Source organism: Myotis yumanensis, unplaced genomic scaffold, assembly GCF_028538775.1.
Source record: "Myotis yumanensis isolate MYYU_CA2020_CCGP unplaced genomic scaffold, mMyoYum1.0.hap1 SCAF_18, whole genome shotgun sequence".
Lineage (NCBI taxonomy): Eukaryota > Metazoa > Chordata > Mammalia > Chiroptera > Vespertilionidae > Myotis > Myotis yumanensis.
The window spans coordinates 34,442,691-34,469,171 of NW_027223769.1; the positions used below are offsets into that span (position 1 = coordinate 34,442,691).

The window sequence follows — 26,481 nt, forward strand, 5'->3', positions numbered from 1 at the left end:
CTCGTAGGGGAAAGAGCCGTCCTGCTGACACCTTGCTTTGGCTCAGGAAACTGATTTCAGACTCTGGCCTCTAGACCTGTGAGAAGGCTGTTCTGTTCTTTTAAGTCGCCAAGTTCATGATCACTCGTTCCGGCAGCCACAGGAGACTAAGTAGCTCTTTGTGACTTGGTCCCTGCCCAGGTGTGGCCTCGCACCCTCACTCACTTTGCCCCAGCCACCAGGGATCCTCTTTCAGACTGTCGGGCTTCCTCCCGCCTCAGGCCATCACCTCCCACCTTCTAAGTGACACCCCGCCCCACTGCGTGCCAGGTGCCTCGTTTATTCTGCACAACAGCTCCGTGAGGTGAGTCCTTTCATATTCCTACATTGCAGCCGCGGAAACGGAGGCTGAGAGATCTAAGTCACTGCTCAGCGTGCTCCTAAGTGACAACCACATCCACTGAGCCACAGGCACCCCCAGTTCACACAGACCCTCCCCTGCTGGCGCTCGGTCCCCCGGGATGCTGATCCCGCTTTAAGGGAAGAGAAAAGAGGGGCTCAGGGGTGGCCAACGGCGCCAGGCGCCCTAGAGACACCCAGGAGGGCGCCGGTAGCTGTTCCCGGCGAGGATGGCTCGGAGCCACGGTGCAAAGTGCTCGCAGGCGGCCTCCCCCGGGGCAGGACGCGCAGCTATCTAGGTTGGTCCTGGCGGCACCATTTCACGGACTGCGGCCTCAGTCTCCCCGTCTGTGAAGTGGGGCGACGCGACTTCCTGCGTCTCCAGGCTGGACCTGCGGGCGGCGAGCGAAGGGTTAAAGGGGCGGGTCCGCGGCGAGGGCGGGGCCGGGGTCCGGGCCGCACCTGGCGGCTCCGCGATCCCTCCTTCGACGCCGCGCGTAGCGCCGGGAGCGGCGGCCGGAGCGGGTTCCCCCGAGAGCAGCCGCGCAGGAGCCGGGACCCACCGCGGGAGGGGCGGCGGCGGCGGCCGAAGCGACCTCGGGGAGGCGAGCGGAGCCGCGATGGCCGAGTTCCCGTCCAAAGTGAGCACGCGGACCAGCAGCCCCGCGCAGGGCGCCGGCGCCTCGGGGTCCGCGCTGCGCCCGGACCTGGACTTCGTGCGCTCCGTGGTCGGGGTGCTCATGCTGCTGCAGCTGGTGAGGCGCCGGGCTCCCAGGGGATGGGAGCCCCCGGGGAGCCCCCTGAGTACCGCATGCCCCCCAAACCAGGCCGTGTCCTCCCCGGGGCGCTTTTAGCGCCGACGCCCCCGAGGTCACCCTGGGACCCTCTCGTCTCGAGAGCCCCCGTCGCCGTCCCTGCGCGCACACGCACGGTGCGCCCGTGTTCAGAGAGGCCACCAACGCCCCATCACCCCCAGGCGGTCCCCCGAGGCCACCCACAGACGCGCTCACAGACGCCACGATCCCCGCGTACGACTCGGTCTCTGTGTTGGTCGCAGGCACCCCGCCCTTGAAGGGACAGTGCCCCAGCCTCCCGGGCGCCCAGCCGAAATCCAAGTCCCGTCTCGGCCAGCTCTGTCCGCGGGGCCGCACCCCAGAACACCCCGGTCTGATGGAGAGGGCGCATCGGTTCCAGCGCTTGAACTTCGGCCCGGCCCTGTGGGCGCCCCCGCGGGAGCCGGGCCCGTCTGGCCTCCGCTGGCTGAGCCGCCGGGTTGCAGCCGGTTTGGCCGGCCTCGCGGACCGAGATACCGCGCCCAGCGCCGGGGGGTGACTTGCGGGAAGCCGGGGCCCAGACTCCTGTGCCTTCAGACTCTCTGACGGCCGACCGGTGGGAACGGCCGTCTCCCCTCCACACTCGTCCCTGGCCGGGGGTGGGGGGGTGGGGGGGGTGGGGGGAGCTTAGCTCTCTTCCACTAAACTGCCCTCTGGTGCGGGTCGGGGAGCTGGGTGGCTGCTCCCCCGACCGAGGGCCCGGGCCATTTCCCGAGGAATACGGGGACCCGGAGGTGGGCCGGGACCCCTTTTCCTTTAGGGCCTTCCCCGCCGTAACCCCACCGCTGCGTCCTAGCAGGTTGCCAAGCTCGGGCTGGAAGGAGGGGTCCTCTGAGCACAGACCTCCCTCCTGGCGCCCTCAGCCTCCTAGGTCAGTGCTGTCTCCGTTTCCCAGTTTCTCGGTCCTCTCCCTGGGAGCCCCCGTCCTGCACCCCAGCCTCAGATTCTCCCGGAGGGGGTTGTTTAAACTGTAGCTCTTGGTCCCCACCCCCGGAAAAAATGTGGAATTGGAATTTGAATCGCAGGAAGGGCAGCCCAGAAAATCTACATTTTTTAATTCTTCTCCAGGAGTTGCTTTGGAGAAGGGGTGCGGTCGGGGACGGCCTCAGATCTGGAGCAGGGCTGTGGGCGAGGCTCTGGGTGCGGGGAGGGGAGGGGGGCAGGCGGGGAGCCGGGTCCCAGGGCTGGGAAAGGGCGTGGAGAAGTAGGTCAGTTCTGAGTCCGGGAGGGAAAGGGTGTTCAAAGGGCGAGGTGTCCCGTGAGCCAAGGTGTGGGGACCCGAAAGCAGAAAGGAAGTTGGGGAGAGTCGCCAACAGGTTGGTGAACGTGGACTCGGAGTATTTGTTTCTGGGGTGGCCAGAAGCCCAGGGCCTTGAGCAGGCGGCCGTGTGCTTGGCGGGCTCAGGAGGTGTGGGACCCGAAAGGAATGGCAGTTGGGCTGGGGTGATGAGCCGTCGGTGGATCTCTAGGGTTAGCTCTGGGTAGACGGGGACCTAAGCATCCGCTCCGTTTGCATTAGAACAATGAAGATGGGAATAAGTGGAATTAGAGGGATTTCCAATAAGAAGAGCATCCTGCTGTGCCCATGAAACCAGGCGACCAATGGGCGCAGGCTGCCTGGCACTACTGGGGCCAATTAAGCAGAGACGGGGTTGAATCCAATAATGCCGGCAGAATGGGAGAGCCACAGGTCACCCAGGGAAATCTGCTCTGCACCCCGCCCCCCACAAACCAGCAGCTTATATTGGGTAGGACGAAGATTACATGGGGAAGTAAGCAAAAGGACTCCTTCCAAGGTTGACTCCCAGGGAGTACAACCCCCAGCCAGGGTAGAATGTCCTTTCTTTAATCAGAACAAGGCAATCATGGTCAACAGAGCATGATTTCTTGTAACTATAGCTAGTCCTCAATATTCTACTTCTGTCCCTAACACCTACAAGGACCTTGTGGCTTCCTCCAGGGGAGGCCTGTGTCTCTGACGTTGTGGGGGGGGGGGGGTCCCCTGTGGGCTCAGACCAGTCTTGAACAGTTGGGTCCCATCACACAGATGTGGACACTGAGGTCTAGATGGAACGCAGTCCTGTAGTGGAGATTGGCACTCAGGTCTCTAGACTCGCAGGGCCTGGGTGTGACTGGGGTGGCCTTTTGGGGTGCAGAGGATGAGGGTCTCCCATCAGAGCTCTGAAGTTCCGCTCCTTTTAGTGCCTTCACCAATCAGCTTCTGGGAGAAGCTGCTTCCTGAGCTGTTTCTCTGGCAACGGGCAGTTCCATTGGGTCTGAGGCTGGGAGCGGGGGGGAGGGGTTCACTCAGCAGGTTCCACCATCTGCTGGGAATCCATAATAATAGCTCCCACTAGTCAGGGACCCAAAGGGCTTTCTATCCTCTTACTCCTCCCCCTTTTACAGGTGAGGAAATTGGGGCTCAGAGGTCAGTTCTTTGCCCGAGATCTCACAGCCCTCTTCCCTAGGGGAGTGGTCTGACTTTTCTGGCCTGTGCCCTGAGGGTCACACTCAGCTCTGCTCCCACCAGGCACAGGGTCTGGTGCTGTTGAAGGACAGGCTGCCTAGAGGAGGTGGGAAATGGGAAGATGAGAGCTGCTTCTCCGTTTCCTGGGATGTGGTGATTCTCCGTTTCCCGGGATGTGGTGAAGTGGCCCAGGGGTGCGTTGGGAGGAGAGGCGTGGACGCAGGAGATACCCTCTTTGCCTCGTATGAAATGTGTCCTAAAGAACCAACCTCAGTGTTCACTGATTTATCCACCCTCCCTCCTTATCTAGTTCCAAAGTGAACATTAGTCCCAAAGAGACCATCGTACCAGCAATTTGCAGCAAGTTTAAGGTTCTTATTCTTTGTTGAGCTTCCTAGCAGCCTGGGCAAAAAGGGGAAACGGGGCAAATTTACGCAGATAGCATCGTGGAAAAGGAAGCAGGCACGTTTGATCTAGAGACTACTCTTTTGATGATAAAAACCTGGAGGTTTGATGCTGCAGATCTTTGTGTGGCTACGGGGTGTAAGAATGTCGTGGAAGGTCTGGTTAATTGGTGCTTCTGGCTGACCCCAAAGCCTTCATAGAATAAGCGTAAAGCGGATGCCGTTACGTGACCATATGTTTATTATTTTTTAAGATCCTCCCCAAGTCTTGGGAAGAAAGATGATGGGCAGCAGGCTCAGAGAGGGTGAAGAACTTGCCTGAGGTTGTGGGGTAACTGTGGCAGGGCTGGGATTTGCACTCGGATCTGGAAAGTCAAAGCCTGGCTTTAGCTCTGCTTCCTGTTTGGAGGGTGTTGTTTTTTGTTGGGGGATGGGTGTTCCTATGCTTTAGAGGAGAAGGGGAGCCAGGGCCCCTCAGGGAAGGCTCCCTGACAGCAGTACGAGCTAAAGGGTGTGGTAAAACGGAAGGAGGAGGCGGTAGTAAGGAGAGTCAGGACAGACCATAGGCTCATGCCAGGGCACCCTCGAGGCTCAAGATGTAGAAGCCGTGTGATGTCCTGTGGCAACAGCGCCATTGTGTTTGGCACCTTCCATCCTTCCTCTTGTCCTACTTCTTGGGAAACCAGTTTGTAGGTGAGTAAACATATCAGAAGCCTCACCTAAGTTCCATCACAAGGACCCAACGCCCAGGGCGGGTGATGCTGAGAGTATTGGTGGGAGCACAGCCCTTGGTTCAAATCCTGCCTCTGCCCCTTCCTGGCTGTGTGATCTTGGGTAAGTTCCCTAATTTCCCTGAGCCTCAGTTTTCTTGGCTGTAAAATGGTGCCTGTGGGATTGTGAGGCCCATGGAAGATAATGCCTACCGAGGGCTTATCGTGGAGTATTTTGGGATGGAGGGCACTTAGGATTCACAGTGTCGTAGAATCCTAGGGCTCTTATGCTTGCTACCAGAGGTCCCTTGGTGCATGCTCAACATGAGCTTGCATGCTTCCAGAGACAGGGAGCTCAGTCCCTCTCCATGCGGCCTGCTCCATCCTGGGGCACCTGGGAGTGTTAGAAAGTTCTTCCTCCGTGACCCTGGCTCTGCCTCCAGCCCCAGCAGGCAGGCCAGCTCCTCTCCAGGGGCAGGGCAGGGCAGGGCCTGAAGGTCAATGGCCTCCAGGAAGAGGCTGCCTCGCTGAGGTTGTTCAGGTCTGAGAGGTGTGAGCAGAGGTTGGTTGCGTTGGGAATACAGTGTTGGGGTCTCCCCCTGGGGCTTTCCTTAGCGCTGGGATCTGTGGGTTCGGTGTCCTTGGTGCTGCTTTCCAGGCCCTGCAAGCTCCTGGGCTTCCTCCAACACAGAGCAAACCATGCTTGGCATTGTTAGCTCCGCCCACCTCCCCACTTGTGGCTAGGAGGATGTTGACTTACTTCAAATTAATTTGTAATTATGTTATAAATATATGAACACACCCTCCTTAAAAAAATAAAAACCTACTACAGATAAGGCTAAAGTTATTCTTGGATCTCCTACCCCTGTCCCCAAGGGGACCACTGTTTTGGGGTGTTTGCAGGTTTTTTTCCTGTGCGTTTTTAAAAAAAACATTGGTGGCTTCATTCTGTATCCTTTGTTCAGGAAGTTGCTTTTCTCACACCCAGTGCGCCTGCCATGCAGAGCTGCCTCCCTCGTTTCTAACGCTTTCAGGGTATCCCATAGCGTCACGGTAGCCCCCTCTCTTTTAGCCACTTCTCTACTGATGAACCTATTTAACAAATGGTTTGGAAAAACGATTGACAAAAGCAAAACATTCAAACGGTACCAAGGGTGGTGGTCCATGGAAATACGGTCTTTCTTGTCTCTCCCTGACCGGGCCTGCGAGGCAGCCACCAATATGTGTGTGGGGTTCCAGGGCCAGTTGGTAAATATTTCTACACAGAACCCGCATCCCCACTTAAAAAAGCACCAGTGGGAACCCTGAGAATCTGTGCCCAGCCATGCTTCCCCTTCCCCTTCCCCCTCCCCCACCCCGGGCGATACACCCAGATGTTCTGTCCCAGTGCACATCGCACTGTGTGTGTCCTTTTCTTTAATCCTTTATTTACTTACTTTCTTTAATAAGTAATGTATTGACAACGCTCCCGAGCCAAATAGAGTGGGAGAGAGCGCAGTGAGAAATCTCCGTCCCTTTTGGTTAGAGCTGGCCCACTCTCCTCAGTTTTCTAGGTACCCTTTTGTTTTTAAGGAGGTCTACGCAAATGGGGCTATAGATGCCTACCTCTCCCCATTTTACCCAAGGGGTATAGTCTGCACCCACACACATACACACACACACACACACACACACACACACACACGCCCTTCTGCACCCTTTTCCCTTGAAAATGTGCTTTGTCGGTCCTTTGGTCTGTGTGTGTGGAAGGGGGCTTGTGTAAGGGTCTCATTGTGCAGCTGAGGTGTGAATTGCTGGGCCCGCCCCCCTCGATGATAGACACTTGGGCTTTCCTCTTGCTGTTGCCCACCCTGCTGTGCCAGCCACCGAGGGCATCTGTGCCCTACGTTTCCAGAAGTGGGACTGGTGGTTTGGGTTGGAGGGGGGTGTTTGTGATTTTAAAAAATATATTTTTTTTATTGATTTCAGAGAGGAAGGGAGAGGGAGAGAGATAGAAACATCCATGATGAGAGAGAATCATTGATCTGCAGCCTCCTGCACGCTCCCTACTGGAGATCGAGCCCGAAACCTAGGCATGTGCCCTTGATCAGAATCGAACCTGGGACCCTTCAGTCAACGCTGGACAGGGCTGTGTTCATGATTTTGACGGAGATTGCCAAATGCCCCCTGTAGGGGTGCCTCCCGTCCCCCGCAGTGTGCCTCCCGGGACAGCGCCTGTCCTCGGGCTCCCCACCAGGGTGCATTAGCCCGCCTCTCACATGCCCCCGTCTGATGGGCGAAACTGCGGATCGGGTTAGCATTCTTCTGTCGTCGGTGTAGCATGATTCCGTAGTCGTCTTACGAGTGAGGTTGACCTTTTGAAATATGTTTAAGAGCCATTTGTATTTCCTTGTCTGTATTCCTTCCCCCTCCGACCAAGTTGTGGGGCCGTCTTACCCATTGCTACAAGCTCGAAAAGATTTGCAGATTTTTCCCTAGTTTTTTATTTTTATTTTGCTCATGGTGTTTTGTTTTGTTTTTGCCTCACACGTTTGTTTTTATGTTGTTGAGTTACTTTTGTTCTTTTCGGCTTCTGGCAATTGGTTCCCAGTTAGGACTTTCTCACCCCGAGGTAATAAAGCAATTCTGTGTAGAACTTGAAAGAATTCTGTGTAGAACCAGGCTGTCATACTCCTGAAAGCCCGCCTTAACGCCTTCCCATCCCACCTCCCCCCTTTTTTAAGAGCGAGCTCTGGGCCCTGGCAGGCAACTGTGTCTGTCTAAGACAGTGATGGCGAACCTATGACACGCATGTCAGAGGTGACACGCGAACTCATTTTTTTGGTTGATTTTTCTTTGTTAAATGGCATTTAAATATATAAAATAAATACCAAAAATACAAGTCTTTGTTTTACTATGGTTGCATATATCAAAAAATTTCTATATGTGACACAGCACCAGAGTTAAGTTAGGGTTTTTCAAAATGCTAACACGCCGAGCTCAAGAGGTTCACCATCACTGGTCTAGGATATAGTAATGTTGTTATACATTGTTGTACTTAAGTTTATAGTCAGCTTTTTATTATGATAGATGATGCAGGTTTCCCACTTTTTTGTGATTTAAAAGTCATATATGTTACAGAGTTCAAAAATAAAACAACTTATCAAAAAATCTTTCAAATACATGAAAATTGAGAAAAAAAATAGTTCAGGGAGTTTCTAGGAACCACCACAGCCAGGAAGGGGCCACGTGAAGCTCCCTCGGGCCCAGAGAGGGCAAGGCACTTTCCCGGGCTCACACAGCAGCAAGCAGTAGTGTTATTGGCTGGGTGTCCCTGGGCTGTTTCCTTAATCATCTGTAACTGGAAGAAGACAAGGCCCACGGCAGGGGCCGGCGGGGGTAGGGCCGGGAAGCTGCCCATGTGTGGTGGACAGTCGCTGTTCTGGACACATGGCGAGGCCAGGTGCTGGCCACTGCTTGTCAGCTGGTGAGTTGTTCGTGGTGGGATCCAGTGAGGACCAGGTCCCCATGTCCTGCTCACACGTGGTCTGGGGAAGCTGCAGGGGACCTGCCCTGGTCCCCATGGCGAATGGGAACCTGATGCGGGGGGTGGGGGTGGGGTGGTGCGGGGTGTGTAGGGGGTGTGTGGGGGGGTAAGCCTGCTTTTCTTGGCAGCCCAGTGAGCTCCAGCCTGGATACTAACAGGTCCTTTGTTGTTGGACTGGGTTGGACCCTCCTGTTTGCCCAAAGGGGAGGGGCCAGGGTGGCACCTCAGGCTCTCACGGAGAGGTCAGGGCAGAAAGGCAAGGGCCAAAGGTCAGGTTCTGTGAATTAAAAAAAAAACTCAGTTCTGAAACCCGTGACTCGGGAATAACAGGTAGTGTGACAAAGGCCGCCTTTGCAAAGCCCTGAAGGTGACCGGTTGTCATCCCTTTCCCGTGACAGCCTAGGCCGGGAGTCCCCGGGGCGGGTTCCCTGCGGCGCCTGGGCGCCTGGCACGGGCTGGAGCGGCCCTCCGGTGTTTGTTCAGTGACCCAAGGACTGGATTTGGTGACTCACGCCCACTTTGCAGCTAAGGAAAGCGAGGCTTAGGGAGCCGCATGCCACATACCCCGTGCTGGCGTGGCAGTCGGGCTGGCAGTCGGCTCTGCGGGTTGTGAAGCTCCTCTGGCCCCCTGCACAGCTGTGGTTCTCGGGTGCTCAGAGTGTAGATGCTCAGAGGGTAGATGCTCAGGGTGTAGATGCTCAGGGTGTAGATCAGTGGTTCTCAACCTTCTGGCCCTTTACATACAGTTCCTCATGTTGTGACCCAACCATAAAATTATTTTCGTTGCTACTTCATCACTGTAATGTTGCTACTGTTATGAATCGTCATGTAAATATCTGATATGCAGGATGGTCTTAGGCGACCCCTGTGAAAGGGTCATTCGACCGCCAAAGGGGTCGCGACCCACAGGTTGAGAACCGCTGCTGTAGATGCTCAGAGGGTAGATGCTCAGAGTGTAGATGCTCAGAGGGTAGATGCTCAGGGTGAGCGCGGGAATTCCGAGTGGCCTCCCCCATGCCTGACCCGCTGCACAGGGGTGGGGTGGCCTGTGGGGTGGTTGTGGCCAGCCCGGGGGCCTGGAGCTTCTGTCCCCTGCGCCTTTGTCTCCTATGGCACAATAGGTGGCTTTTTGTCCCCATAAAGTCCCTTTCACTCTAGGGAGAAGGGCCAGGGCGGGGGTGGAGGCTGGGCCTGGCCAGCCAAGTGCTGAGTGTCCTCAGATGCCCAGCTGTGTCCCTGCGAGGGGGAACCCTGGGAAAAGGTTCCCCTCGTGGGCCTCAGTTTCCCGGATGGTGCAGTGGGGGAAGGGAGTCCTGGGGGATGCTGGGTGGCCCCTGCACTTTTCTAAAACATTTGGTTTCCTTTTCAATGTTTAAAAAGCTGAAGATTTGTCCTGGCCGGTTGCTCAGTGGTTAGAACGTCCACCCGAGGACCGAAGGGTGATTTCTGGCCCCAAGTCCAGGCATGAGCAGGAGACAACCAGTCAGTGTATCTCTCTCTCTCTCTCTCTCTCTCTCTCTCTCTCTCTCTCTTTTTCCATCCATCCCCATCCTTCCTTTCCACTCTCAAAAGCAATGGAAAAAAATATCCTCATGTGAGGATTAACAACAAAAAGCTGAAGATTTTTAGAAATTCAGATTCCAGTGTCGCTTGAAAAGTTAGCAGTTCTGGCTGCCTCAGGCCTGCCTTCCCTCAGACACCAGCACCACAGACCCCACCCCCCTGGAGCCCCTTCGTCAGTTCTGTGACCTGCCTGCCTGGCGGCTGCTGAGTTCAAAACCCCTGTGTCTGCCTCCAGGCTCTGAGACGCTGTCCCTCCCACAGGTTTACTCTCCCTAACGCCCCATGGCCGCTCATGCCCACTACGGCTTGGAACTGTCCTGCACAGCACACACCCCTCCCCCCTCCCAACCTCCTCTCATGTCAGATGACGAAACAGAACAGAAAGGTTAGGTGATTCCCCCAATGCCACACAGCGAATCTGCAAGGGTTTGATCCAGCCCAGAGAGTGGGGAGGATTAAAGGCAGACTTGGGGTGACCCTCTTTGAGCAAGAGAGGAATTAGCTTAGCACTCGTGGGGTTGATGAGAGAGCAGGCTTTGGGCCATCCTGGAGGAGGCCTGTGTAGAGAGGTGTCAGGCCTCAGACTGAGGGGAGAACATTGTACAGAGAGGAAGACTGAGGTCCCATTGTACAGAGGGGAAGACTGAGGTCTAAAGGTGTAAAGCGTTCTGCTCAGGGACCCTCAGCCTAGGGGGAGCGGGAGTGCAGCTCCAGGAGGCACCTGGGCCTCCCCCTTCGGCTAAGCCCGTCTCTGACCAATGGGTGGGGCCCACATTGGCACAGGGCCCTTATCTGCCAGGCACCGTGCCTGGTGCTTAACTTGAGATACACTCATTATCTCGCCGGGCCTCACACCCCTGGGAACTGCACACACTCTTAAGACCCAAGGACTCCAGGCACAGAGAATGGACTGGAAAACCACATTGACACCTCTTAGCGTGGCCATGACGGTAGAACAGGTATTGAGTGTTAAGTCTACGTTGGGTGCTGGTCTAAGTACCTTATATGCAGGTGGGCAAAAGTATGTTGACAGTTGCCTTGTGACATTCTTTTGGGTTATTAAAGCGCTTGTAATAATCCTAACCTGCCCGTCTTTTTCCATATGAACAACCGTTACCCTGCTCTTGCCCGCCTCCTGTATATTTCTCCATCGACACCTCAGAGCTGCCCCAGGAGGTAGGCACGCTTTGAAGATGAGGACACAGAGGTGCAGGGAGGTCCAGCAACTTGCCCGAAGTCATGCTGCCAGGAAGGTGGCAGGATCAGAGCTTGAACGCAGAGAGTTCATAGGCCAAGAACCGATGCCAGCGTCCCACAGTTAAATCAGACCAGGACATCCGCCCGCAGGTTCAAAGAGCAGCCAAGAGAGATGTATTCGTTTCCTAGCGCTGCCATAACAAAAGCACCCCACACGGGAAGGCTTAAAACCACAGAAACGTCTTCTCTCGCAGTCTGGAGGCTGGAAGTCCAAAACCAAGGTGCTGGCAAGGGCGGTTCCTTCTGGAGATTCTGAAGGAGAGTCTGATTCAGGCCTCCCAGCCTCTTGTGGTTGCCGGCAGTTCTTGGTTTGCAGACACATCACTCCCGTCTCTGCCTCCGTCTTCACGTGGCGTTCTCTGTGTCTCTGTGTCCAGTTTCCCTCTTAGAAGGACACCAGTCCCTGGATTAGGGCCCACCCTCATGGAGGCATGCCTTTTGGTCTGGCATTGGTGACGAATCTCCCTCCTCTCTGTAGGTGACTTTAACAAAAATATCTCTGTTATCCACTTGCTTAGAAATTCTTTGGGAGGTGCAAAGGTCCTGGGGCATATGTGAATGTGCCTTTTTTTTTTTTTTTTTTTGACAGTCCTCATTTAAAGAGAAAATTTCTAACCTGAAATCTTTAGGTTTTTAGAAAAAAAGGGGGGGAGGGGCTGCACCTTTAAGATTTCCAGAGAGTTCTTTCTATCGATAGCACTTGGCTGAGGGGGTGCTGCAGGGGCCTCAGAGTTGAGGAGTAAGGGCAGGAGGTTTGGTTGTGTGTGTGTGTGTAAGAGTAAGACTCGACGATGTGTGTGTATGATGGTTTTGTGGGCAGTGGGGATGTCACCAGGTGTCTGACCAGTGGGGTCAGACCAAACCTGGGTTCAGCAACCTCGGTGCTTGGGTTCTGGCTAGAAAAGGATTCAGAGCAAGACCCGAACTGTAGGAGAACATCTGTTGGGTAAGTTACAAGGTAGAAGAAGTAATTCCTGGAAGAAATGGGCTTGGCAAACAAGTTCCAGAGGTAAAGGAAGGGCCCTTGGAGCTTGGGAGCGAGGAAGCTAACGGTAACGTGCAGGGCGGGTAGGGGGGTGGAGGGAGAAAGGGAAGGGCACTGGGCGTGCTCGCAGGAGGGAGCGTGTGCTGGGTCCTCGTCCTAAGGGTTTCCAGGGAGGAGGTTTCAGGGAGGTCCCGGGGGGGATCTCAAGGTGCATATGCAGCAGCTTGCCAGGTGTGTGGGTTCAGGGTTGTGGTCTCCACTGATTGGCCAGCACCAGGCAGGGGGTCGTTATCCGATGCAGAGGCTGGTTTTGTTGCTTATCTGGGCCCGGAGCTGAAATCCAACTGAGGCCTGGATGTCATCTGCAGGGAGGAAAGAAAGGCCAGCCATCTGCTAGGGGAGAGGGAAGGTCACCCTGGGGGCGAGGTCCTTTGCTGGGCACCTGGGGCGTTTCACCCTGGTGACCTGGACGTGGCCCATGGTCCTTGCTCTGCTCACATCTGTCTGCCTATAACATGTAGGGGCAGGTGAACATATAGGCCTGGGAGGCCAGGGACGGGGTCCCAGGCGTAAAGGCAAAGTTCTGCTCCTCCCACCGGGGCTCCCTCCCGTGCCCTCCCCCACCCTCCTCCGCCTTTGCTCCGGTGCCTGCTTCCCACTGAGATCCTTCTTGGCCTCTCATCGAAAATTGCAAGTGACCCCGCCGCCTTTTCTCCCCTCTCAGCTGGGGTTCTCCCTCTCAGCTGGGGTTCTCCCTTCTCAGTTGGAGTTCTCCCCTAGCCCTTACCCTGGACCCCCTCCATCTCACTGTGTCTTGGGTTCTTAGCTCCTCTCCCTCCGTGAGAGCAGGGCTTTTGTCTGTTTCAGCCAGAGTCCTGGCTGCTCCACAGGTACTTGTTGAATGAATGAACCTGGGGGTTGGGCCAGAGGGGCCGGCACAGCCCTGGAGGCAGATGGCAGTTGGGGTCCATCCCTCTTCCTCGGAACAGTGGAGTTTACTGGAACAGTGGGGTTTACTGTTCTATAGACAAGTCTCTGGTCCCTTCTCCCCGCTGGAATATGGGTCCCCAGCAGGGCCACCCAGGCTGGCGGAGGTGTCAGCAAATGTGGGGGTGCCCTGTCCTGAGGGGGTTGTCCTGGCGCCCTGGGTGGGGGTGCTCCCGTCAGATGCTTGGGGCTGTGAGGGAGGAGATGGGGGTGGCAGGGAACCCGTCCGTCTGGTTCCGATGGAGGAATGGACCTTCCTTGTTCTAGGGCAGAAACCGAGGCGGCTGCCTGGGCCTGGGCCAGGGCAGTGGGGCCAGAAGGAACAGGAGAAATTCCCGCTGCCTATCCAGCAGCTCCATCTCCCAGAGGCCGGGCTGGGCGGGAGGGCGGGGCCGGGGTGGGGAGCCTGGGTGCCCGTGGGCCTGGCCCTCGAGCCAGCTGAAGTGTCCTCGTTTGTACACATCACTAAGTAACTCCCAGGGGCCCGGGTTCCAGAGGAGGACAGGTCTGGGTTCGAATCCTGCCCTTTACCCACGGGTGGCACCGATAACCAGGGCACATTTCCCTCTGTGTCTGTTTGGGGGATGGGCTAATAAAGACTCGCTGATGAGAGGGTTGGAGGAGCCTCCCCTGAGCTCCCTGCCTTAGAGCAGACAGACCTTTTGCTGTTCTCCCCCTCCCCTCCCCCTCCCCTCCCGCACCCCCCCCCCCTCCTCCGGCCCCAGGAGGGCTGTGTCGGATCCCTGTGGCCTGGAGGGCTGGGAATAATTAAAGCAAACACTTCCATTCAGAGATCCCGGGTCCTTAACGCAGCCCTAGGACGCAGGTGTGGTCCTTACACTCATTTGGCAGATGAGGTTACCAAAGCACAGAGAGCTGGCAGATGTGCCCAAGTCACTCAGCTGGTGGGGGGCGGTGGGTGGTGGGGGGGACGTTTTAAACAAGCCAGTCTCTCCGTGCTGTTAGCAGCTACACAGTCTGCCAGGTGTTAGGGCCCACCCTCCTGTGGGGGGCGGGGGGGGGGAGGCGGCGACAGCTTGGCTCTCTGTGTGAGACAGTCATCCTGCTCTTGGGGAGCTCACAGTCCGGGGAGAAGAAACAATTTCCATCCTGGGGGGTGGGAGCCCCGAAGAGAGTGCTGGGACCCAGAGTGGAGGAGGGGAACCTGAGCAGGTAGCATTCAGCTGAGACTGAAAGGGGAGGACGCTACCAGGCAAGGGCTCGGTATACAGGGCTGTGCAGGAGGAGCCAGGTAAATGTTTCTTGACTAAATGAAAATGTGAGGGAGCCTGCTAGCATCAGGCCGCGAGTGCTGGGCGCTCTGCGAGACTCGGCCCTCTCTCCCCTCCAGGCGCTGGGGCTGCTGGTGTGGGCCCTGATCGCGGACACCCCATACCACCTGTACCCGGCCTACGGCTGGGTGATGTTCGTCGCTGTCTTCCTCTGGCTGGTGACAATCGTCCTCTTCGTCCTCTACCTGTTTCAGCTGCACATGAAGTTGTACATGGTGCCCTGGCCGCTGGTGGTGAGTCTGGGGTGGGTGTGACCTCCCCGAAATGAGAGGTGGCTGGTGGGATGGCTGCAGTCCTCAGGGGGCCTCCGCTAGCCCACAGAGCTGCGGGGGGTGAGGGGGTGGGGAGGTGGGGGGTGGATGGCTTGGTGGCCAGTTTTTCTGGGCACTGGGAGCAGAGCCAGGAAGTTCAGGGGCCTGGCTTTCTCCGGGGAAGGGAGTAGAGATCAGGGGCTGTTGGCTGGAGAGACCAGAGGCCATTTGGCGTCATAAATATATTTTTTCTTTTGGGGGTAGTCGGAGTTTGAGCCTGTGTGGCAGAGGGTCTCTGGAGGCTGGGCTGGCCTGGCAGGAATCCCCAGGCTGCCTGGTATGTGCAGGGCTGTGTGTGCTGGGCTGTGTGTGCAGGGCGGTGTGCAGGGTGGTGTGTGCAAGGCTGTGTGTACAGGGCTGTGTGCAGGGTGGTGTGCGCAGGGCTGTGTGTGCAGGGCTGTGTGCAGGGTGGTGTGTGCAAGGCTGTGTGTACAGGGCTGTGTGCAGGGTGGTGTGCGCAGGGCTGTGTGTGCAGGGCTGTGCGCAGGGCTGTGTGTGCAGGGCTGTGCGCAGGGCTGTGTGTGCAGGGCTGTGTGCAGGGTGGTGTGCACAGGGCTGTGTGTGCAGGGCTGTGTGCAGGGTGGTGTGTGCAAGGCTGTGTGTACAGGGCTGTGTGCAGGGTGGTGTGTACAGGGCTGTGTGTGCAGGGCAGTGTGTGCAGGGCTGTGTGCAGGGCGGTGCGGTGTGTGCAGGGTGGTGTGTGCAAGGCTGTGTGTACAGGGCTGTGTGTGCAGGGCTGTGTGCAGGGTGGTGTGTGCAGGGCGGTGTGTGCAGGGCTGTGTGCAGGGTGATGTGTGTGGGGTGGTGTGTGCGGGGTGGTGTGTGCAGGGTGGTGTGTGCGAGGTGGTGTGTGCGAGGTGGTGTGTGCGAGGTGGTGTGTGCGGGGCTGTGTGTGCAGGGCTGTGTGTGCAGGGCGGTGTGTGCAGGGTGGTGTGTGCAGGGTGGTGTGTGCAGGATGCGCTCGGGTGCAGCAGGGCGTCCACCCGCTGCCTCCAGGGTGAAGCCCCTGCAGCGGGCGAGGGTGGAGTCCCAGGTTTGCCCAGGTCAGTCTCCTCAGGACAGAGCGAGCACAGGAAGTGCCTGGGCCAGACGCAGAGAAAGCGCTGGCTTTTTTCCTCTGACCCGGAAAACCCCTGCAGCTGGGATCTGAGGCTCTCAGCGAGCAGAGAGGAGAGAGAGGCACATGATTGTAAGACAAGCAAGGCTGGGACTAGGCAGCATTGTTTGCAATTCAATGACTTTTTAAACCGAGGAAACGTGAGTCATCCTCAAGACAGACCGGGTTTGTTGGATCTTGACATCACTGGCAGGAGCCAGGCGGCGTTTGCAGCAGGAGCCGGGCTTGCAGGGAACGTCCTGGGGCGAGGAGGGGGTCCAGTCCCCGCCCCATGGCCCTGGAGATGGAGGGGCTCCACTGCCTCCAGCCTCACGGTTGATGGCAGGCGGTTCCTCTCCCAGGCCATGACGCAAGGCCGTCTCTTACACTCCCAGGCCTTTTCCCAGAGGCTGGGTTGGGCTTGCTGAGTTGGTTTTTTTCTAGGATTTTACAAGGCTGGCAAGATATGCGTAGTGGGTTAGGGGTGGGTTCTGGGGAGCCCAGTACCCATCGGCCCACAGGGACCCCCTCTACTCAGTTCCAACTGCTGTTAGTGGGAAGCAGGCCGCCTGGTGCCAGATCTCCTTGCATTTTATGATTGAAAGATTTTATGAAATCTTCAGGTTTTCATATGAAATCGAATTTTACAATGTTGGTGATTTTATAAATAAACTATGGGATGAACCGAGCATGTCTGAGGGCCACCAGTTCGCAGTCTCCGTTAAGACCATGGACTGTCTCCAGGGGCCATGTGTTGGAGAAAAGGCACCTGGGCCTGGCTGTCCGCTAAGGGTCCTCCCTGCCAGTCTGGCTCAGGATCCTGCTGGGGCCCGGCCCTGGCATTTGACGAGGGGCCTTGAGCCTAAAATGTGGCCAAAAGGGGAACAGATTCCTCCCACTTGGGGCAGAGCGGGGTGTGGGACCCCCCGCCCCCAGGCCTGCAGTGGGAAGGGGGGGAGGGGGCCCGGGCTCTGCCCTGCTGGACATGGAGGCGCGGCCTGGAGTCTAGCTGATGGGCGCTCAGTGACGGGCTGGGTTCGGCCTCTTGCCGTGGGGAGTGGGTCTTGCCCGCTGGGCATGTCGCTGCCCCGACCAGCTCCCCTCGGCCTTGATGTGTGTGCTCCGCTCGGGTGTCTCCATCCCCATCCTCAAGGGCCAGCCCCTCCTGGCTGCTCAGGGGGGTGCAGGTGGGAGCCCTGAGGCCCCAGTTAGGGAAGTCTCGCGTCTTCAGCCGGTTCTCTCTCCTCCCGCCCCCAGCTGATGGCATTTAACATGGGCGCCACCGTTCTCTACATCACGGCCTTCATCACCTGCTCCGCTTCGGTGGAACAGACGTCCCTGAAGAACACCCGGCCGTACAACCAGCGCGCGGCTGCCTCCGTGAGTACGGCTCCCTGGGGCTCAGCAGCGACCGGGGATTGGCCAGAGTGAGGGCTGTGCCCCGGGACCCCACTGCTCCCTGGTCTGAGGCCAGGCACCTGCCACCTCCCGAGTTCTTGTCCTAACTCAGCAGGTCTCAGAGGAGCCCAGCCTTCGGTCCCCCCACAGTTAACAGAAAGGCCCGAAGGAGCACCAGGCTTGGGAAATACCTCCTGGTGAATGGGAGTTTGGGTTAACCTTTGAACTTGGCTGTCAGTCAGTTGCAACTCACTGACTTAGGATTGTAGGCAGCCCTACCCCACTCCCCCGCCGCCCCCCGCCACCAGAGAATCTTAAAAACTATGGCCCCCACCTTACCTTGCAAAGGGCACATGCAAAGACCTTTTGGTTTAGACCACTTGGGGGGATTCACAGGCTCTCCCACGAACGGATTCCGGAAGATTCCTAGGGTAGCTTTGGAATGTTGCCTTTTAAAAACGAAATCCCTCGTGTCTAAAGTAGCTCCTGCCCCTCATCACGCTTGTTAGCATGTTGTCCAGCTGCCTATCACATACCTGTCTGCGTGGTTAAGGGTTCCCCCCACTGGAATGGAATGTCAGCACCATCAGCCCCAACAATTAGACGTTCGATGAGTGTGCGGCTGAGGAGGGTGTGGCTGCCAGAGCAACTGGTCCGGGGTCATGGAGGAGCCCTAGGTCCCACTGTGCCTGCCCCAGGCTGCCCACTTCCTGCGAGCGTCACTGTCACCACCCCCTCCCCCGAGCCCGCTGCAGACGACTCAGCCGGGTGTCTCCTCTCCTCTTTCAGTTCTTCTCGTGCTTAGTGATGATCGCCTACGGACTGAGCGCTTTCTTCAGCTTCCAGGCCTGGCGAGGAGTCGGCAGCAATGCGGCCACCAGTCAGATGGCTGGCGGCTATGCCTAAACCCCTGACCACGGCCCACCGTGGGGCTGAAGGCTGCAGCCGGGTCACACGCGGGGTGGCCCTGCGGGTCAGCCCAGAAGGGACGACACTTGCTCCTGTCTGACGGTCAGACGTGGGCTCACCCAACACTCCCAAGGCATCCGATCCTCCCTCCGGCTCGGACCAGGTCGCCTGCGCGCGGGCTGGAGCGAGCCAGCAGCCGAGACCAGCTCGTCCCCCTTATTTAGCAGAAGGTGACGGGGGACGCGGCTTGCTGTCTGCTCCGTCTAGAAGACTTCAGCGTCCGAGGCGGGGCCCCGCCTTCTCACCAGCACTAAGCACACTAACAAGGACCCCGGCCCTGCCGCCCCCACCCACCCTATGGTTATAAGCCTAACCAGCAGCATGTATTTATCGTCATCACAGTCTGATCCAGGAGCGCGGAGCAAGCTCATGAAACCCTGCCGGGCCCTTAAAACACAATTCCGGCCTGACCCTCCCCCAAGCCAACAGTCGCTGGAGACTTTTCTGACAGCGTGCTCTTCCTTCCCTGTATTTCACACTAATGGTTACTTTTTTAAAAGAGAGACTTTTAATTTTTTTTGTTAATCCTCACCCGAGGTATTTTTCCATTGATTTTTTAGAGAGTGGAAGAGATAGGGAAAGACAGAGAGAAACATGGATGTGAGAGAAACACATTGATTGGTTGCCTCCTGCACACGACCAGGGCCCAGGCCGGGGAGGAGCCTGCAACCATGGTACATGCCCTTGACCGGAATCGAACCCAGGACCCTTGGTCCACAGGCTGGCTATCCACTGAGCCAAACCAGCTAGGGCCCCTTACGGTTATTTAGAGCAGACTGGCTTTAAGCAACTTCTCAATGATGAAAGCCTGTCTCAAGGCTTCCCTCCCTTCCCAAGCCCTAGTTTGTAACAGCCCGTTTGGGGAAAGCCACCGTCAATATGGCTGCTTCCCTGACCCTGCTGATTGGACACTTGGGACATGGAGGCGGGGCATCAAGGCCTTGCCCGGTGAGTTGTCATATGCTTGGTGGTGATTGTTGTTTTCATTTTTTTGTTTTTTGTTTTTTACAAAAATAAAGACAGAAGAACTTGTCTGAGTTGGTTCTTGCAAAACACCTCAATTTTACTTAACAATACAAAAGCATTTAATGAGCGCCACATCAGTACAGAAAACACACAGCCTCTACATAGCTCATCCTTTAAAACCAGAACAGCCACATGAAGTCAGTACAGATTCTTATTTTTACTTTAAAAAACATCTAAGGTGCACACCGGGAGCTGAGCTAACCAGCAGACACTGCGCTGGTGGGAAGGTTTTGACAGGAAGGCATTGCAGACCCTCTGTTCCAACAGAAAACCTAACCACCCGATTTATACAGAAAAAGCTGGCGCGAGCCTGCACGAACACCACATGCTGAGCAAAGGGGACCTGGGCCTACTTCAGCGGAAGCACACACTCGCGGGCGCCAACGGAGCATCCGCGTTCGTGGCACTAACAACTAGAAAGCATATAATACTTTGATCTTGAAGTGGGTAATCATGGAACTTCCAAGATTACATCCACTAGGTTAGCCTGAGTATTCACCTATAAAAATAGTTTCTTTCAAAAATGCTTAAAGGAGAGTTCTGGAAACGGGGGGCGACACCAGGACCGGAAGACAGTGACACGGGGACTGGGGCCTGCGGATGTGAGACTAGGTGTTGACTTGGACGTGTAGCTTTTAGGTAAAGGACATCTCTCTCGGTGACTGACAGCCAAGACCCTCGGTGGTGATAGGAGCTCCAGAAGTTTCAAGTCCGGCAGCAGCTTAGATAAATGCTCCCAACCAGGGAAACCCATGGGTGCGACACCCCAACATGTGTGGGGGGGAAGCAAGCCCCCAGGTGGAATGCTGGACGTGGACTTGTCCACAGGCGCTGACTCAAGCCCCCGAGAGAGAGAGATGCCCACCGAGGGGGCAGCACTAGGGTTACTGAACACAAGGGTTTTCTGAAGAAACGGGTCTCAGGAGGGTCATACCATTTTTTTCTCCATCAATACTTGATGTTAACGAAGGATTGCGGAACAGAGCCGGTCTCCCCAAGATCTATCCTGTCGCTAGCTGTAGCTGACGCCTCTCCCATGCCCTGGGCTGATGTTGAACAATCTCGTTGCTGGAGGGGACCTAGTGCCGCAGGTTGTTCTGGGAAGCGGGCAGGGAGGATGACTTGCACAGTGACGTCACCACGAGACCACTGCTTAAGTCCAGTCCCCGGCCTTCTTTTTCCTGCAAGGGAAAAGAAAACTTCAGGAGGCAAGACATAAAACTCCTCCCTCGCCCAGAGCCCGCCCGCCTGGGGAAGGAGGCGCTCAGGGTGGGAGTGTGGGGCACCAGGAGCACAGGGAGGGGAGGGTGAGTGGCATATTTGCTCAGCACTGGCCACGGTCAGTCTTAACCACAGAATGGGATTCCTCGGTAAGGATCCCAGGTCCCGGCTGGAGGAGGACAGCAGCTCACCGACACCCACTAGGTGCCACTGGCCAGGCTCACAGGAGAAGCTGGGAGGTGGTTTGTGTTCGTTCTTAGAACGTTCTAAGTGGTTCAGTGTGGCCAACGGAACAGGCGAGAGTGACTTACTAAAACCACAAAATTAAAAGAAGAAAAAACAGGTGACTTACTGCTCTGTAGTCCAAAAACATTTCTTTAAAAGCCAGAAAATCGGTAAACGTGAGCAGCATGTCGAATATGTCACCGGCCACCTCATCTTTGTGGTGCCTGCAAAAGGAAAGGGTGGCTGTTTCACGAATGAATGGTGAACACTGTCTCTTCAAGGCTTCGGTCAAAGGTTCTGAGGCCCGTCTACCCGGGACCCAACCACCAAGCACTCTCAGCCTTGATGATCAAGCACTGGAAGAAAGAGGGTCTTTTTTTCCAGACCGGAGGAGGAGGGAGGTGAAAAACGCAAAACACAGAGTCAAGCTCAACTCACTGTAAGGTTGTTGTGAAGGCCGCCATGTTGAAGCCAGGAATCCGCTCCAGTAGCTGTTCTTCAATGTACTTTTCCACTAAAGAAATCTAAGTGAGAAAGATCTTGTCAGACCTCAGGACTGCTTTTCAGAAAGCCTGTCCTAAGAGCCGATCCTATGTGCCAGGCCCTGTGGTGTGTGCCAGGGACACCAAAGAGACCAAAACACAGCTCCTGGCCTCTTGGGCGGCCTGGCCCACGGAGGGAGAGGCACTCCGTCATTATACTGTAACAACAAGCACGCTCTCCGATCAGTAGGGGCAGCAGGGGGGCTCCCCCCACCCCTGGCTGGAAGTGAGGAATGAAGTGGCTTTTTCTTCCTGGGCAGGTGGGATCTGTGCAGAACAGACACAGAAGTTCTGGACAGAGGCAATCCAGGATCCTTAGAAGCTGAGGCCTGGCCTGAGGGAACCTGCACTGATTGCCGAGCTGCTATGTTAAGAAGGTTCCGGAGGCTCAAACCCATTCTCAGCCAGATGGTATCATTCCAGGAGGACCTGACCTTGGCAGAGGGGGGACACCCAAGGGTCAAGAATGCAAGTTCCTGGATTCTAGTCTTGGTTTTGCCACCCACTAGTTAGCGGTCTTGGTCTTGGTTTTCATGTTCACCTGATAAACATACATACCTGGATTAGTAATAGGAATAGGGTGTGTGAAAGCCAAAAGGTCAAAAGTATACAAATGCCTGGTGTGGTGACCCCACATATTATAACTGAAATCAGGATTATGATAAAGCCAAACAGCTTGTGAAATAAAAGTTGATGAAATCATCACATATTTGAAAAACAGCCCCAAAAGCTGTGTGTGGGAAAGTGACAGGAGATGAGAACTAAACCAGATTCTAACAGAATTCCTGGCAGGGTATGGTGGCAGATTTGAAAATCAAGAAAATTTCAGCATCTTTTGATTCTAAATTCACATTTTAATGAGACCCTAATCTCTGGCAAGAGAAATAGAAATCCACTTACATATTCGTTAAAAATAGGCGTGTAGATGAGTTTATTCTCTTCTGTGTCTTCAAATTCCTGGTAGTACTTGTCCATGAAATTTCTCTGTAATAACTGGAACTCGTCATCTGAACCACAATAAAAAACAACTATTATTTTTAATGCAAACTAAAAACTATTCTGATTTACACACAGGCAGGAGCTACATGCCAGAAGTGGTTTCTCAACGGTCAGTCTCCAGGAGAGAAAACTAAAGGTGTTTCAAGGCAAGGAAGTATTAAACCCGGGACCCTTCAGTCCATAGGCCGACACTCTGAGACCCACTTAGCCAAACCGGATTTTTAAAAAATATTTATTTTTATTGATTTCAGAGAGGAAGAGAGAGATAGAAACATCAATGATGAGAGGGAATCATTGATTGGCTGCCTCCTGCACGTTGGACCGAGCCCGCAACCCAGGCATGTGCCTTTGACCGGAATCGAACCTGGGACACTCTATCCACTGAGCCAAATCGGTTAGGGCCAAACTGGCTTTATTAGTATTTTAAAAATTGTACTTAAATATACTCAACAGCCGTAGCCAGAGTGTGATAGTCTGGGCTTACAGGAGTTCATTTTCCCACAGGGCACAGGGTATCCATAAAAGGTAAAAGAACTCAAAGTATTCCTCAGTATCCCCCCAAAACCCTCAGATCCACATGGAATGAGAGCTTAGTGGTGAAACATCTGTATTTACAGGTAAGGGCATGACCCTTTACCATACCTACCTGGACATACAAAAACTCGGTCAGTGATTTTCAGACTAAACTAGAGTAAGAGAGACAGCGAATCACAGCCTTCTTTTCCTCAATCTCAGAAGACTTGAAGTCAATAGACAAACATTGTCTCAAATTTTAAGTTTCTCTCCCCCACATATGTGCCTTAAACCTTTGGTGCCAATTCCTTAGTGGGAATTATGGGTGCCAAAATGAACCCACAAACAGGAAATACCTTGTTTGATTCATGCATGTGCGCTACGGTTATAGCATTACTTCGTATGAAAACGTTAAAAGGAAAAACTAAAAAACTGAATTGCTCTTGTCTCTGATGTAAGGTAGCTCAATATTTCCTGAAGTTTTGCCAAGAGCCCTGTAACTTCTAGGTGTCGGCTTTTCTGAAAAGTTCCTTCCTGAGGCCGGAATCGTGGGGATTTGCTGTGTTAAGCAGTATGGGCTGTTTGCCTCTAAGACAGCGGTTCTCAACCTGTGGGTCGCCTAAGACCATCGGAAAACACATATATAATTACATATTGTTTTTGTGATTAATCACTATGCTTTAATTATGTTCAATTTGTAACAATGAAAATACATCCTCCATATCAGATATTTCCATGACGATTCATAACAGTAGCAAAATTACAGTTATGAAGTAGCAACGAAAATAATTTTATGGTTGGGGGTCACCACAACATGAGGAACTGTATTAAAGGGTCACGGCATCAGGAAGGTTGAGAACCGCTTCAGACAAATCACAGTAGGACTTAACATCACACTGTGCTACATTAAAAACTACGCTCAATGTCTTCTCTCTTAAAAGTTAACTCTCCAAATTGATTTCAGTGTCCTTAAAAGCACGGGTCTAAGACATAAGAGCACAGGCCACACGGGCAAGGAGGCTTACCCATGATAATGTCCTCCAAGTAGCCAACCACAGCGTCGAATTCTGCATCAGAGGCGGAGGAGCTGGAAAACATGCCTGGATTAGGTGCTGTTTCAAATCGTGTTGTTTTTTTAATTATGTACATTTTCATGCACACACACGCGCACACACACACAAATGGATAGCGAAATAGGCGTCCTATCCCTCAGCTTCAGAATTACTGTCTAATCTAACAATTCCAAAGAGAATAAAACCCACTGGGCGCATCTGCGACATCCAAGATGAACAGCAATGCCTCCACTTTTCAGAAAACCCGATGTGACACACAGAATTGCAAAATGGGACAAATAAAGGGTCGCACAGGCCATCTTAACGGCTGCTCCGCACGTCTCCCGTGGGGCCCACTCACCACATTTTGGCCGGCAGCCTACCAGTCTGCTGGTGCCCGGACCCGGCGCGGGCGATGCCGGCCGGGAGGGAGCACTGCGACCAGGAGTCCTGGTGCTGGCGGGTCCTCTCCCGTGGCCGGGCCTCGGCAGCACCAACCGTCAGGTTTGGCCGACGACGGAAGAGCGGAGGCGGGGGTGGGGGACTGTGATGGAGGCGTTGGTCAACGCCTGACACCCACCCTGCCCTCCTGTCCTCCGGGCCCGAACCAAGGGTCGCACCAGCAGCAGAACCGACCCCGGGGATTGGGGCGGAGCCTTGACAGTCCCCCACCCGCCAGGGGACCCGTTTCTAAGGGCAGAGGCCGAGATCGAGCGCCAGTGGGCCCGGGTCCGGGGAGGGTCACCTACGAAGACAGCACGAAGCTCTCTTCCTCTAGGGTGTCCATCGCCGCCGCCGCCGCATCCACCCCGCGCAGGCGAGCCGGCCCGTCCGCCTCCTACCCGGCCCGCGGCCCGGACGCAACCTCCGTTCTGCCCCGCAGAGCCCCAACGGGCATCGGGGAGGCCGTGCCGCCGAGGCCCACGGGTGGGTCACGGCCTAGCCACGCGCGGGCCGGGCCTCTGCCCGCCGGGCCTCCGCGCGAAGCTCAGCAGCCGCCGCTGGGACCTGGCGACGATCACCGACCTCTGGGCGCCGCGCCCGCCTCCCGTCACCATGGTCACCGCAACCTCTTCCGCTGCCTCGCAGCTCCCGCCAGCCAATCACAGACGCGCGTTGCGCGACGCCAGGGGCGGGGCAAACGGGAGGAGGAAGTGAGGGAAAAGGATGGGGAGTCGCGGGGGGCGGCGAAGCGGGGAAGGAAGCTGGGCCTCCGTGAGCACCAAGGGCTCGGTGACGTGGTCTCTCCCTGTGCGGCCATTACATCTCATGTCGCCCCCGTTTTATGGAAGGAATCCAAGCCAAGTGCCTCAGTTTCCCCATTTGCAAGTGACAAGACTTAAGAAGGAGATGAAGTAGTTTACAGCGGATTTTGAGAGCACTATACATAGCAAATCTCTTGAGAGGCAGTCCTTTGTTTTGGAAGCAGATAATTGCCGATGTGCAAGGCAGCTACTCCCTCTCCTGGAAGGAAAGCCTCATCGCAAGAAGTGGGTGTCGTGTACGTCACGCAGATTCACATCATAAAGATTCGGCAGTAAATGGCCTCTTGGCCAATTAGGCGAGATGAAAGTTGATAGAACCCCTTTGAGCAACGCAATCAGAAAAAAAGTCCCCTCCAATGCTGCCAAATTTTGCCAAAAAGATTCCCTAGAGCACATTCCTCTTGACTGGACCACTGGGCATCGTCTCTCCGGTTGCATTTATACATCTTGGCCGAATGTGTGGTGCCTGGATACAGGGCTTTGTTATCAGGACAATGGTATCTCAGAGGCATCAACTCTGCGCAGCACCAGAGAGAAGCCAGGCATCCGGAAAGGTTTGCTGCATAACCGGGCCGAGTTCTGTTTAAGTCAAGCACTGGCCACACAGCTCAAAGCAAACTCAGCAAATTTCCTCATGACCTACTTTCTCTATAAACCACTTATTTCTTTTGGACTAAATGAACTTGCCCATCCTTTCTTTAAAAAAAATATATTTTTTTATTGATTTCAGGGAGGAAGGGAGAGGAAAGAGAAATCAATGATGACAGAGAATCATCACTGATCGGCTGCCTCCTGCACGCCCCCTACTGGGGATAGAGCCCCCAACCATGAGCTCCTGGGTCGCAGGTTGAAGCTCAACCACTGAGCTACCCAGGCCGGGCCTCCCCACCCTTTCTACTGCTAAATCATGGACGGGATCAGAGTGGAGGAGGAAACAATGATTTCATCTGTTCTGATCATCTATCACTGTTACAAACCACCCAAAACTCTTTGTGGCTTAAGACAATTATTTTGCTCAGGAATCTGCACTTTCAGGACTTGGTAGGGACAGCTGGGGCAGGTGGAACGGGGCTAGAGGAGCCTCTTCCCAGAAGCTCACTCCCATGGCTGCAAGCTCGGTGCTGGCTCTTGGCTGGGAGCTCCGTGTGGATTGGTGGTGTTCTGGCATCATGACTTTACCTTGCTTTAGCATCATCATTCAAAAAAGGTGGCAATTCATTAGAAACATTTTTTTTGGCTGGGTGGAATCCTGGGGGTATTTCCAGGAAATAAAAAAATATAAATTACATGCCTGGCCAGGTGGCTCAGTTGGTTGTAGCGTTGTCCTGTGCACCAAAAGGTTGAGGGTTCAATACACGATCAAGGCCCATGCGGGAGGCAACCCATTGATGCTTCTCTCTCGCATGGATGTCTCTCTTTCTAAAATCAATAAAACATATCCTCTGGCGAGGGTAAAAAACAA

General features: G+C 55.1%; 2 protein-coding genes across 2 annotated transcripts; one reads left to right on the top strand and one right to left on the bottom strand.

The window, feature by feature from the left end:
- The first annotated feature begins 881 nt into the window (after nucleotides 1-881).
- Nucleotides 882-19,208, top strand: PLLP (plasmolipin). The gene is made up of 4 exons (XM_070397732.1): nucleotides 882-1,133; nucleotides 14,462-14,635; nucleotides 17,067-17,189; nucleotides 17,997-19,208. The coding sequence occupies exons 1-4, from the start codon at nucleotides 999-1,001 to the stop codon at nucleotides 18,111-18,113; spliced, it is 549 nt and encodes a 182-aa protein (XP_070253833.1). The 5' UTR covers nucleotides 882-998; the 3' UTR covers nucleotides 18,114-19,208.
- Nucleotides 19,209-19,214: 6 nt separating this feature from the next.
- Nucleotides 19,215-24,791, bottom strand: ARL2BP (ARF like GTPase 2 binding protein). The gene is made up of 6 exons (XM_070397734.1): nucleotides 24,504-24,791; nucleotides 23,728-23,789; nucleotides 22,091-22,197; nucleotides 21,087-21,172; nucleotides 20,776-20,872; nucleotides 19,215-20,383 (listed from the first exon to the last, which is right to left on the bottom strand). The coding sequence occupies exons 1-6, from the start codon at nucleotides 24,539-24,541 to the stop codon at nucleotides 20,282-20,284; spliced, it is 492 nt and encodes a 163-aa protein (XP_070253835.1). The 5' UTR covers nucleotides 24,542-24,791; the 3' UTR covers nucleotides 19,215-20,281.
- Between the last annotated feature and the right edge of the window lie 1,690 nt (nucleotides 24,792-26,481).

Excerpts from the sequence above, each read along its gene's own strand:
- ARL2BP (XM_070397734.1), bottom strand. The coding sequence starts at position 24,541 with ATGGACACCCTAGAGGAAGAGAGCTTCGTGCTGTCTTC. Across the intron at positions 20,873-21,086 it reads GCCTTCACAACAACCTTACA|GCACCACAAAGATGAGGTGG; the intron begins GTGAGTTGAGCT and ends TTCCTTTTGCAG. Across the intron at positions 20,384-20,775 it reads TGTTTTTGGACTACAGAGCA|GAAAAAGAAGGCCGGGGACT; the intron begins GTAAGTCACCTG and ends TTTCCCTTGCAG.
- PLLP (XM_070397732.1), top strand. The coding sequence starts at position 999 with ATGGCCGAGTTCCCGTCCAAAGTGAGCACGCGGACCAGCAGCCCCGCG. Across the intron at positions 1,134-14,461 it reads TGCTCATGCTGCTGCAGCTG|GCGCTGGGGCTGCTGGTGTG; the intron begins GTGAGGCGCCGG and ends TCTCCCCTCCAG. Across the intron at positions 17,190-17,996 it reads ACCAGCGCGCGGCTGCCTCC|TTCTTCTCGTGCTTAGTGAT; the intron begins GTGAGTACGGCT and ends CTCCTCTTTCAG.